The 13,321-nt window shown below is 36.4% G+C and overlaps 1 protein-coding gene across 1 annotated transcript in view; it reads right to left on the reverse strand.

Moving 5' to 3' along the window:
- LOC108367956 (ribose-phosphate pyrophosphokinase 1) overlaps positions 1 to 9,743 on the reverse strand; it is a 69,437-nt gene extending 59,694 nt beyond the window's left edge. The window contains exon 1 of the mRNA XM_017622669.1: positions 9,429 to 9,743. Within this exon, the coding sequence (XP_017478158.1) occupies positions 9,429 to 9,550 (122 nt within the window). The 5' untranslated portion in view covers positions 9,551 to 9,743. The remainder of the gene's footprint in view (positions 1 to 9,428) is intronic.
- Positions 9,744 to 13,321: the final 3,578 nt, after the last annotated feature.

Below are 13,321 nucleotides of genomic sequence, written 5' to 3' on the forward strand. Positions count from 1 at the left end.
TTTCGGTTGTTGTGTCCAAACGCATAATCCGAATCCAAAAACTTTAACGTCACGTGTAATCAAAGGATTAAAATTTTATTTAAAATATTTGTTTCAAATTTTCGAGCACTATCATATTAATAAATTCGGTCGGCACTATGCACTTTTTTGCGAATTTCGACGTGGGTTGTGCGCAAAAATACAGTGGATGGCGTAGCCGGAGTGATGTGCACAAGACGTGTTGTATAGCTTCGACATGCGGAAGCCCTTCTTCTCCGGCAACACAGAAAGGAGAATTCTACTTAGTAAGAAGCGCGGCCAAAGGCAGAAGCAAGTGCAACAGGTGGTGGTCCCAACAAAGTGCATGTCTTCAATGGATTGGAAGAAGCTGTTATTGCATTAACTGGATTGAGAACCAGTTCTTCTAGCATAGGAGTAGTTCTGGCTTGTGGTTCAACAATTCAACCAGAAGCTGACATTGATGCGCCCATGGTTACTATGCCCGACAGCTTCGCGTATCTTTGTGAAATCATTCCCATAGCGCGCTCTTACTCCTATGCTATAATTGCAAATGCAATAGAATCCACCGTGTCCTTCAAAATATGTAAAATCAAACAATTTTACTATAAATAAGCACTTCATGAGTGTTTTCTTAATTCCTTTCCACTTTATTCTCCTTCAGTCAGCTATCTTCGAAAAACAACTGATAGCTGGCAATGCTGCACATGTTTCCGCAAGGGTTACAGCATGTGGATTTTTCGTTTTTCGTAGCGTAGCTACGAATTACGAATTACGAAAATTCGGCTTTTAGAATAAGGGGGTAAATATTCGTTGGCGTCACCTTCGTTTGCGTAATTTTCTAGAACAAGTGTAGAATAGTGACCGTTTAGCTATAAAATACCCAAAAATGCCGATTGGTAGAACTTTTTACGCTTATTTCAACGATACCAAATTTATTTATTATATCAGCTGAAGAACAAATTAATTACCTTTATGGTGACGTCATTAGCTTTTTAAGCGGTTTTAAAGTTCATAAGATATTAATATTTGAAATATCTAAAAAGTGAACTTTAACCTTCTANATAAAGTCCATAAGATATTAATATTTGAAATATCTAAAAAGTGAACTTTAACCTTCTAGAACCTCTTCATTTTTTACATACGCCAAATCATTTTGGCATGGTTGAAATGAGCATAAAAAGTTCTAGCTCTGATCCCATGAACCAGACATGGGCACTTTTGCCCGTATGGGCTTTTTTACCCGTATGGGCCAGCGAGCCAATTTCGCGGGCTGGATCAGGGGAAAATCATGGGCAAACGGGAAGGGGGCAACAAATCTTACTAATACACGTATAGCAATGAGAGCCACTGCACACGCATTCTGGAGTAAAAAGGCTCACTCTCCCAAACGTACGCCACATACACTCCTCGTCATTTGAATAGCTCAACTTTTTAATCTTTAGTATTTACACTTTTAATTTTGTTTATTTAATATTCGTTACATTACATTACTTTATACAGAGTTAAAAAAATGTCAACAAAGGGGTACAATAAAGAGCAAGTTTCAAGTGTCTGTAAAATAGCGGTGATTTTTGACAATTTTTTTGGTGATAGTGCTGCGCGTTTTCTCTCATACAAAGTATGCTCGACAAAACTTTTATATGGAATAAAATGCGCAGCACTGTCAATAAAAAATAAATGAATTTGAAAAATCGGGGCTGTTTTAGAGTCACTTCAAACTTGCACTTAATTACACTATAATTGAATGGGCTACAAAACTGCATATCAGAAATTTTTCTAAAAATATTATTAACTTATTCACTGCAGGTCATTAGGATGGCACACTCCTATGTTGACCTTTTTTAAGAACTGTTTCCAGCTCTCGAGAAAAACGAAAAAATCATATAAAATGCTGCCCAAGAAATGGAAAATAAACTTTCTTTTAAGTTTTAGTTTGTAAAAAATTTTAAAATTGCATTTACCCGTAGAATATGCTATATCGTCACTAGACACGAATAAAGGCGCATAAAAAAATTTCAGCGTCAAATACTCTTTACATATTTCGCCAAAGTTTTTTATAAGCATCTTTTTTCGCAACATTTTTTTAAACGCTTTTTTCACCGTCAAAACACCAGCGCGCCTTTATTCGTATGTAGTGACGATATTTTTACAAAAAATTTATATTAAATAAACAAACGGAAAACTGTAAATACTAAGAATTGAAAGGGTGTGCAATTCAAATGACGAGGAGTGTATATGAGCAGATGTGATCACTACAACAAGTAAACGCGAGCTGAAAGCGTGATTGTGTTAGTGTGCCAATTACGTTTGAATGAATTTGCATGTGATGCTTACGCTCTTTAAGCAGGCGCTCACTCTCTGTCCATGCTTGTATATGAGCAAATTTGACATCGATATAACTGTTGCCAACTTTGTGCCTTTCGCAAGAAATTAAGTGCGTTTAGGGAATTAAAAGGCGAAAATTGTTTAGTTTAGCGCTTGTTTTGTTCTTTGGTGCCCTTTTCAAGGCAATTTTATAATAAAAACGTGATTCTATGGTGACATTGTATTTGACTTACACATGTTAGTGTTTGGCCGAGCTTCTCCTCTGGATAATATGCTCCAAGATAATCCAAACGCAATATTTTCACACAGTCTCTATCACGGAATCCATAGAATATTCTGCTAATTAGCTGGGTGTGTGCATTTGTACAAAAGTAAGCAATTGCATGAAAATAAAGCCTCTAGAAAAACCAAGTTTTGGAAATTGTTTTACGAATAAAAAAACATTTTGCAAATTAAATTTATTAAATTGATTAACTGCGCATAGTTGGAAATATTTACAAGTTTCATTGTGTGATTACTTAAAGTATTTGAACATACAGCTTTATATGCGAAAATACCATTAAACACAGCAACACAAAATTGGTGTTTTTTTTTTGGTGCTTTTTTAAATAATAAACTTGGCGATCAGGGCTGCCAACTTGGCTCAAACCGTGCCATTTTTGGCACTATTTTACATGAAATGGCACTGAATTTTTCAATTTTGCACAAAGTGCCAAAATGGCACTTTTGAAAAAAAGCCAAATTTAAATACATTTTTGTGAAATCCTTTGCGTGTACTTCTTTTTCTCAACTAAAATTTTTTAATTTCTATAGTGTATACAACTGGCTTATCTTACTTTGACATTGGGCTTTTTTTTAATTTGTCTAATTTTAATGCTAATGGGAAGAACTAAAGAGAATGACACCTTTTTTGGCACTTTTAATTTTTTATTTGGCACGTTTTAGCTCTTTTTTATCCTCAATATGGCACTTCATAGCTATGTATTTTTGGCAGCCCTGTTGGAAAATTTGATCACTAGCTGGCCTTTACCGAGCGCTCTTTGCTGGGTTCGGACTACAAAAATGGAAGTAAATATCAAGTATTCGTAGTAGATGTGCATTTCTTATCTTTATAAAAAACAATTCATTTCTCCTCGTATCCTTGTACAAATAAGGAGCTAAAGCGGCCTTATTAGGGTCGATATCTGTAGACTGGAAAATCGACCAGCTAGTGGTTGAGATGTCATTTACACGGGTCGATTTTGGTTGAACAACAAAAATCTACTAGAAAATCGACCCGTGTAAAGGCGCCTTAATCCAGCGAGCAATTATCATTAAAGTTAAAATGCCTTGGTTAAAATTAATAAAAAGTTATTTCATTCTTTCTTTACCGGGACAATTGTTACATCGGTGGGCAACGACGCAATTACAGAACTTTAGACAGAGCAATATTTTTCGATCGGATTCAAATCGGGCGATTGTGAGAGCCTATTCACGAATTCAAGTGTATTTGCAAAGTTGCTGTAGCTCACCAATGTAACAATCGTGTCGATAAAAAGGTAAAATATAACTTTTAGTTTGCTATTAAAAACCCCACCTCCTTTCTATTTGAAGAGTAAATTTGTTGATGCAACAAAACGGAGCAGATTTTCAGTTGAGCAAAGTAGAGGACTAGGTTTCAAATTTTTTCGACAAAACGGAACAAATCTACTCCTATCGGAGCGAAGTCCGAACGATGGCTTATTGTGTATATGAGGAAAATGTATGCTCTTTGTTTGGTACACAAAGTCAGTATTACCGCAGCCGTACTGCGATGAACATGATGTCGGTGGGATATAAATAATTTTTTCGCAACTTTTCATCCCCTTCCTCCCGTAAACTGTTTTTCCCTTTCTCCAGCCCGCGCTCGCACTTTCGCTACTGCGCGGGCAAAAAAGTGCCCATGTCTGCCATGAACCAATTAGAACAGATCTGCCGGTTGAGAAGCAGCCATTTGTAATAGCAATTGAGAAAAAGGTGTGTGACGTTCGTAATTTTGAAGTTTGTTTTTTCTGTTTTGCTTCTTTCTTTATGTGTATTTTGTCGGTGGTTTATTTCAGTGATTTTTTGTGCAAATGTAATTAAAATGAAGTGCGCGGTGATTGGATGCAAAAACACGTACAATAATAATAAATTGGTTAGCACAAACATGTGCACAACATTGCTTGCAGTTTTTCTTTATGCTTTGTCTTCATATTCTTTGTTTACTTTTCACAGAAAATAACATGGCGCCGAAATTAAAAACGTAAGCCAGAAAATTACTTTTTTCTTTTGCTTCATCTTGTCAGATCTTGAGTAGTTGGATCATGCTCTGATCCAATACTTTTCGTGAAAAATCCTGTAAAACTGTCAAACAGCAAAATTACTCTCTGAAGTGAGAGTAAAATGTGAGTAACAACAAAAAGTACGGGAACAAAAAAAAACATTTTTCCTGTAAAAACGTCAACCAGTGATTGCTCGACACTTTTCATGATTTTACCAGAAGAAAAACTTCGGGTAAAATTTTGTAACTTCATTCTCTACACAACTCTCCAAAAGTCGCTCTCATTTACAAGATTTTGGAGGATTTTGGAGTATGGGAACATTTTTCCTGCAACTTCCTGCAAGTTCGTGTAAAATCCTGTAAGTTCATGGAGTACTGGATCAGAGCTTCTATTGATCTGCATTTTTCGTTTTTGCATAGCTGAACGTTCGGTATTCTTGATTTGTTCCCAGAAATGACGAACAACTTAAATCAAAAATGCATATTTTTATGTATTGTTTAGTATTTCCATTAAAACACCAAATATATTGCAAATTCGCGTACTTTTTGTGGTACCATTCTACTACCGTTTTCGCAAAATGCTATCACATTCTTCCCCTTTCTCCTACTTCCAAAATACAAATCTAGATAATGGAGTGTCAAATTTTAGCTGTCACAAATTACAAATTATTGAATCATGGGTATTAATAAAAAAGATTCAATTTAAATGTTACTTGTTGGCGTAGTCGTTTTTTTCAAATTCATGGCTTTCGATTATAAAATCACATAACGCTGTATGCAAGTGGACTACTCATATGCATCTTTATTACCATTTCTTTTAAATGCAATCATCATTTCGCATTAATTTAAAAATAAAGCGGCCCTATGCGGATATCGTCATCGTCGACGATCGTCAGCGCATCAGTAGCATGGCTGGCGATGGCCGTATGGTCACTTTTACTGACGATGACGATATTCAACATAGGGCGGAATATGAAAGTTTTTGACACATTTTCTACAGTTTTCTAAGGAAATAATTATTTGTGTTAAGGGAACAGACATTGACCTTTCAACCAGACATCTGGTTACTTTGACAGCGTTACAGGCCGCCATTCGGCCAAACAAGTTTTCGAAGTAAATCAAAGTGAATTAGTCAGCAAGGCGTGCAAAGCAAGCCTGCATTGGGTCAGCGCCTCAAGCAAAGAGCCGCGTTTGCCCACCGTAGTTATAGTCGGTGTTCAAAAGAGAGAAATATCAAAAACATTTCTACCTTCTTTAATATGCCTTGGTTTTACCTTTAAATATTTTTATCATGCAATATAGTAATTTAACGTCATTTACTTAAAATTCAATTAATGCACGTCAACACAAAATGACGTTGCTGCCTTGTTTCCAATGCAATAGCTCTGATCCAATATTTTTCGTGAAAAAACCTGTAAAACTGTCAAACAGCAAAATTACTCTCTGAAGTCAGAGTAAAAAGTGAGCAACAACAAAAAGTGCGGGAACAAAAAAACATTCTTCCTGTAAAAACGTCAACCAGTGATTGCTCGACACTTTTCATGATTTTACCAGAAGAAAAACTTCGGGTAAAATTTTGTAACTTCATTCTCTACACAACTCTCCAAAAGTCGCTCTCATTTACAAGATTTTGGAGGATTTTGGAGTATGGGAACATTTTTCCTGCAACTTCCTGCAAGTTCGTGTAAAATCCTGTAAGTTCATGGAGTACTGGATCAGAGCTTCTATTGATCTGCATTTTTCGTTTTTGCATAGCTGAACGTTCGGTATTCTTGATTTGTTCCCAGAAATGACGAACAACTTAAATCAAAAATGCATATTTTTATGTATTGTTTAGTATTTCCATTAAAACACCAAATATATTGCAAATTCGCGTACTTTTTGTGGTACCATTCTACTACCGTTTTCGCAAAATGCTATCACATTCTTCCCCTTTCTCCTACTTCCAAAATACAAATCTAGATAATGGAGTGTCAAATTTTAGCTGTCACAAATTACAAATTATTGAATCATGGGTATTAATAAAAAAGATTCAATTTAAATGTTACTTGTTGGCGTAGTCGTTTTTTTCAAATTTATGGCTTTCGATTATAAAATCACATAACGCTGTATGCAAGTGGACTACTCATATGCATCTTTATTACCATTTCTTTTAAATGCAATCATCATTTCGCATTAATTTAAAAATAAAGCGGCCCTATGCGGATATCGTCATCGTCGACGATCGTCAGCGCATCAGTAGCATGGCTGGCGATGGCCGTATGGTCACTTTTACTGACGATGACGATATTCAACATAGGGCGGAATATGAAAGTTTTTGACACATTTTCTACAGTTTTCTAAGGAAATAATTATTTGTGTTAAGGGAACAGACATTGACCTTTCAACCAGACATCTGGTTGCTTTGACAGCGTTACAGGCCGCCATTCGGCCAAACAAGTTTTCGAAGTAAATCAAGTAATCAACGCTCCAAAAGCCGCTCTCATTTACAGGATTTTGAGGTACGGGAACATTTATCCTGCAACTTCGTGTAAAATCCTGTAAGTTCATGGAGTACTGGATCAGAGCTAATGTTCGCAAACCAGGCCACAAACGACGAGCATGCTCACTGAAAATGAAGCCGAGCACGCTCGCGCACATGTTCGTTGTTTGTGGCCACTGTTACGCTAGGGCTGAAAGAAGCCCATGATTCACATGATTCAATAATACAAGGTTCGATAAACTGACAGTTGTCTCTCTCGCACCGCTCCCTTAGCAGTGGCACCGTGTTGCTTCCTTGCAAATTTACTTGGAAAAAGTTTAGCTTTGCTGTGAAATAGAAGCATAAGCTTTTGTGCAATAGGGGTATCCTCTGAGTCTTGCAAAGCCCTTGCAAGGTGCACGGATTGCACGGTTTGCAAAACTGTCCCATACGAAATCCGGGTTTTACCGTGCAATCCGTGCAATCTGTGCACCGTGCAAGGGCTTTGCAAGACTCAGAGAATACCCCTAATATGTTTATTTGTATATGCATATGAAGCACATTTAACTGATGAAAACACAAATTGTTTTTAAATTGGATGTTTACTTACCTCCCATAGTAGTTTTATTTTAATTTTGAGTCCTTTTGCAGTTTTTATACATCTAAATAACACATAAATTACATAATTTACGTAGATATATTAATATTTCGTTCAATATTTCGTTTAAAAAGCCAGATTTCCTGCAAATACAATCGAATTTACAAAAGGAATTTCACTACCTATACCCTATTTGCGACTTTTCTTGGTTTGGCACTCCCTTACAAAAGGTTGCATTTACGAAGGACAGAGAAACGGCAAGAATGCAATCCCTTATTGCGAAAATGGTAGTAAGAAAAGTCGCAAATAGGCAATAGGTAGTGAAATTCCTTTTGTAAATTCTATTGTATTTGCAGGAAATCTGGCATTTTAAACGAAATATTGAACGAAATATTAATATATCTACGTGAACTATGTAATTTATGTGTCATTTAGATGTATAAAAACTACAAAAGGACTCAAAATTAAAATAAAACTACTATGAGAGGTAAGTAAACATCCAATTTGAAAACAATTTGAGTTTTTATCAGTTAAATGTGCTTCATATGCATATACAAATAAACATATTGCACAAAAGCTTATACTTCTATTTCACAGCAAAGCTACACTTGTTCCAAGTAAATTTGCGAAGAAGCAACACGGTGCCACTGCTAAGGGAGCGGTGCGAGAGAGACAAATGTCAGTTTATCGAACCTTGTATTAGGTGCAATCCCGTATTCCTCGGACTCGGACTAGTAAAACTGTCAAAAATTAAAATTCACTCAGAGCGAGAGAGTAACATTGAAAGTACGGGATCGCTTTCTATTAAAAAATGGTAACTTCTGTCAACTTCAACATAACCTCCAAATTTTAGTTGTAAATGTTTGCTTATTTTGTATGTAAACACACTCAGCTCACACATGTAAATAACCAAAAATACTTTAAAATTCATTAGAATCCACTTAAACAAGTAATTAAATACTTTGCAACATGAATTAGCAGAGTGCACTTTTCCTTTGTCTACAATTTGATTGCCAAACACACTACAGCTGATCGTTTGACACATTTACCAGAATTTACCAGCAAAAAATTCTTGGACTAAGACTGGTAACTTCTGACCGTATTTACTCTCTTTTTGTCCTCTCAATAATCAGAGAACCGAGCACGGGATCGATTTCCAGTAAAATCTGACTGATTCTGACTATTTCTGACTAGTCCGGACTCGTACGGGATCGCAACTATTATTTAATCATGAGAAGTACCTTTTAAATTTCGAGCTAGGTCCTTCATTCTATTTATTGAACTAGTTCTATCAAACTTCTACTCCTGAAAGATCTCCGAGGTTTTCAGTATATTCGTTTTCCTTTGTTTTGAGTAGATGAAGGCGCTGAGCTTGATCCTTTAGCAACGTGAACATGTGATAAACATTAATATCCCTGCACCGATTCCGTAGTAATAAGTGGAACAAAATCGGCCGTAAAGGAAAGCCAACTCCACAAATTTTTTTTATTTAGGTAATTATCTAGTTGGGCTTTCAACGCCCAAAATTTTTTGTTAATAACTGTTGATCTGGTAAAAAAAATCCGTTTTCGGATTCTTGTTATTGGGGTCCAGATGCGTCTAATGGCATCCCATTTCCAAAATTTTGACCAATTTTGGGATTGAAAGCCCACCTAGATAATTACCGTAAATTTTAATTTCATTAGTCTTTCTTGCATGCAACACATCTGATATTGGATAATCGGAAACTGAGCATTGCAAAATGCGTCCTTATTTGCACTCACCACGTCTCCAAATTACTGAATTTCTTGGTCACTACCTTCCCCAAATCTATGCCCAAACGATCAACTATTCTTTGGGCTAAATCTGGATGAGAAGTGCCGGAAAACACTTTTATATTAGGCATCCTGGAATGCAATGTGTTATTGCTGGAAGGTATCTCTTGTTGATCCAAGCTGCCACTAATCAAACTCAACACGCGCCGAAATAAGAGGTCTAACTAGAAACACACTGCTTTAGCTTAAAAACTTGCCATCCACTTATTTATCACTTGTTGTTTTGAATGCTGTTTCTAGTCAAAGTAGCCCATAGGGTTAATATTTAACCCGTCGGTGTGCCTTACGCTAAGTTTAGACTCGCACGTCAAAAGGGCGTATTTAAATCTTATTTTATAGCCTGTTTTTGCTTACGAGTAAAAGCACATTTAACGCATTTAGCTCTAAATGCTACTCTAAATTTACATTTATCCATACAAACTTCGTCACCTAAATGCAACTAAATGTAACTCCATTTTTGCATTACGAATCTAATGAAGCATTTTTGCTGCATCTAANGTTTTTGCTGCATCTAAACTGCAACACTTAAGCTGATGCCAGATAAAACTTTGTAGCTTTGCGTGACATTTATAACTTCGCCAGCAAAGCGCCAGACGCAAAAGGTATGCCACAATGAACGCCAAGAAAGCAATTTTGTACCGCTGTTTTACTCGTAAAAGTTGCTGTGGATTTTATATATTTTGCTTTAAAATTATCAGCAATGTAATTAAGTTTTATGTTTCTGCATGAAAACCCGAATTTGGACGAAACAAAATAAATATTAAACCGGCTGATTGTCAAAGCGCGCAAAAAGATGGGAGTTGGCCATCTTTTCGCTTCGCGCTGCAGCTTCAACGATTTATGTGGCATGCTTTGTGCATTTTCATACAATTCATCTTATCTGTCAAAGCGAATCTGTCACGTAAAGCGAAGCAAAAGTTTTATGTNATTTTTGCTGCATCTAAACTGCAACACTTAGGGCCGGTGGTTCAATGTCTGGTTATCACTACCAGTCCACCATCGACGATTTCGACATCATGCATGTAACATGTGATCGATAAAGCANCCGGTGGTTCAATGTCTGGTTATCACTACCAGTACACCATCGACGATTTCGACATCATGCATGTAACATGTGATCGATAAAGCAGTAGTTGTGCTTAACCGGAGCTTCTATCTCCGATTTGTGCTAATCAGACATTGAACAACCGGCCCTTAGCAATTTCGAACATATGTTTTCGAAGAGCGTTCATGCTATTGTATTTAGCAAATGTACATTTACGCGAGTTTGAAATCGCATGCTATTGACAAACAGCCGTGTTCTAGTGGCTTGTTCAGATCCATATCTATTACGATCAATTCTCACGCAGAAGATAATGTGCAAAAAACCCTACTGAAAAGGAAAAAATGAATTTAAAACCAAAAATTCAATACAAAAACATGAATTGTTTTAACCATAACCGAACATATGTTTGTGTATATATTCATTTGTCGGTGCTGTCAATTAAAATTTCCTCACCTAATTAGAAAACAAAGCAAACAGAGTTGATCACAAATTGATCCAGATTTCTATCAGCATCAAGGGACACTCAAACAGACGTGGTATTGGAAGTGCGGTGCCTTGTACCGCACTTCCAATACCGCGTCAGTTTGAGTGTCCCTTCACATCGATGTTNCAAGGCACCGCACTTCCAATACCGCGTCAGTTTGAGTGTCCCTTCACATCGATGTTGAATTTGCGTCACTTTTCTTAATCCAAATAATGTAAAATAAAGGCATCCACACACCTATGCGATTCCGTCGCAACGAATCCGCTCCGTTTTGATGCTACAGACGCAGTAACTTCCAAAACTCAAGTACGCATAAAACTGTCAATTTATAGACAAACCAGAAGTATTTGTCAACAAAAATATAATTCTTGACTTTTCTAAATCAAATATGTTTTCTTTTCTTACGCTCAATTTCGTTTAAATATTGTAAAGTCCTATTGACCTCTTCGTTTTCAAACGCAGCAGTCTGCCATTTCGGCACGACCAAAAGAAGAACTCTGTATGTTCGAATAAATCGCTGCAGCAAAATCGCACAAGTGTGTGGTTCCTCATTTAAAACTATGTTCGGCATTGTTGTAATTTTTGTCGGAACAGATTCGCACCGACAAAATCGCGTAGGTTTGTGGATACCTTAATAAATGAAACCTCGATCGGCGATCACTGTAACGCAGCTAGCCACTGTATACGCGAAAAGGTAGTGTTGCCACTTTTTCCATTAAATCATGTTCGAATCGTGGGAATTTTGGAGCTAATCCAAATGTACATTTTTCCATACAAAATTCGTCACCTAAATGCAATTAAATGCTACTTCATTTTTGCATTAAGAATCTAAATGCTAAAAGCAACCCAGTGATCTTCCAAAATTTCCACGATCCGAACATGGTTAATGAGAAAAAGTGGCAACATTGTTTTCGCGTATACAATGGCTAGATGCATTTCTGTGATCGCCAAACAAGATTTCATTTATTATTTTACATTATTTGGATAAAGAAAAGTTATGCAAACTCAACATCGATGTGATGCTGATAGAAATCTGGATCAACTTGTGATCATCTCTGTTTGTTTTGTTTCCTAATTAGGTAATGAAATTTTAATTGACAGCACCGACAAATCAATACATACATACACAAATTTTCGGTTATGTTAAAATAATTCAAGTTTTTGTATTGAAGTTTTGGTTTAATTTTTATTTTTTTCCTTTTCAGGAGGGTTTTTTGGACATTATCTTTTTCGTGAGAATTGATCGTAATAGATGCGGATGCGAATAAGCCTGGAACACGGCTGTTTGTCAAAAGCATGCGATTTCGAACTCGCGTAAATGTACATCTGGTAAATGCGATAGCATGAACGCTCTTCGAAAACATTTGTTCGAAAGTGCTAAATGTTGCATTTTAAATGCAGCAAAAACGCTGCATTACTATACTATGCCGACATCGAAAACATGCTTTCGTTGCTTAAACTGGTTTTCGAAAGCCAGAAATCGATAAAGCTTTATGCACTGATTATAATGATACTACCTACTATGTGATATTTACCTACGGAAATTAAAATTAAGCGAGATATCGAAGGTCAAAGATCGAAATATGCTTTTTGATAAACCGTAATATCTCAAAAAGTAGCGAATCGTTTGTAAAAGTTATTATACCGTTTTAAGGGAAATTAATTCCCCTTTCATTTCACATTTCTGATCCAAATTTTTATAAAAAAATATATGAAAAAATTCCCTTTAAACTGATTTTTCTTCAAAAGTAGCCCTATTAGGATACTGTTATCGTACTTTCTTTATAAAGAAAATTTATTTCCCTTTCGTTTAGTATGCATTTGGAGGTCACGAGTTGCAAATCGAAACTAGTTACTTCTTTAGTAGTTGGATGAGGATTAAAAAATTGCCGCTTGCTTGTACTCTTCTTAAGTTTATGTTGTTTCCAACGAATGGAATGGAAGTAAAAGCAAAAGCAATGCGACAACCGCAAAGTGCTCTCATCGTCGTTTATTAAATTATAACGGGGTACAATAATGAGTGAAACTAAAACTAGTTCTTACAGTGCCCAAAGAAGAATAATTATAACTAAAAATAAATGTAGGTTGTTGTTGTGCCTGAAGGCACCACAGTACTCACCGTTTAATGAAAGCGTACGGGTTTCCTTATGGTTCGTTTTGGCCTCAACCGTTGTGGCGGTTGAGGTTCTTCGTGGAGATTGACTGGCTGTTTTTCCATCGGACATTGTTTTTGCTTCGGTGATGTCGGTGTCACCTCTGCTGGTTCGTCACTTACCCAAACATATGCTGGTTTTAATCGGTCGATGCTGATGT

The sequence above is a fragment of the Rhagoletis zephyria genome, unplaced genomic scaffold (genome assembly GCF_001687245.7).
Source record: "Rhagoletis zephyria isolate East Lansing unplaced genomic scaffold, Rhagoletis_zephyria_1.1 Rzeph_scaffold_02887, whole genome shotgun sequence".
Lineage (NCBI taxonomy): Eukaryota > Metazoa > Arthropoda > Insecta > Diptera > Tephritidae > Rhagoletis > Rhagoletis zephyria.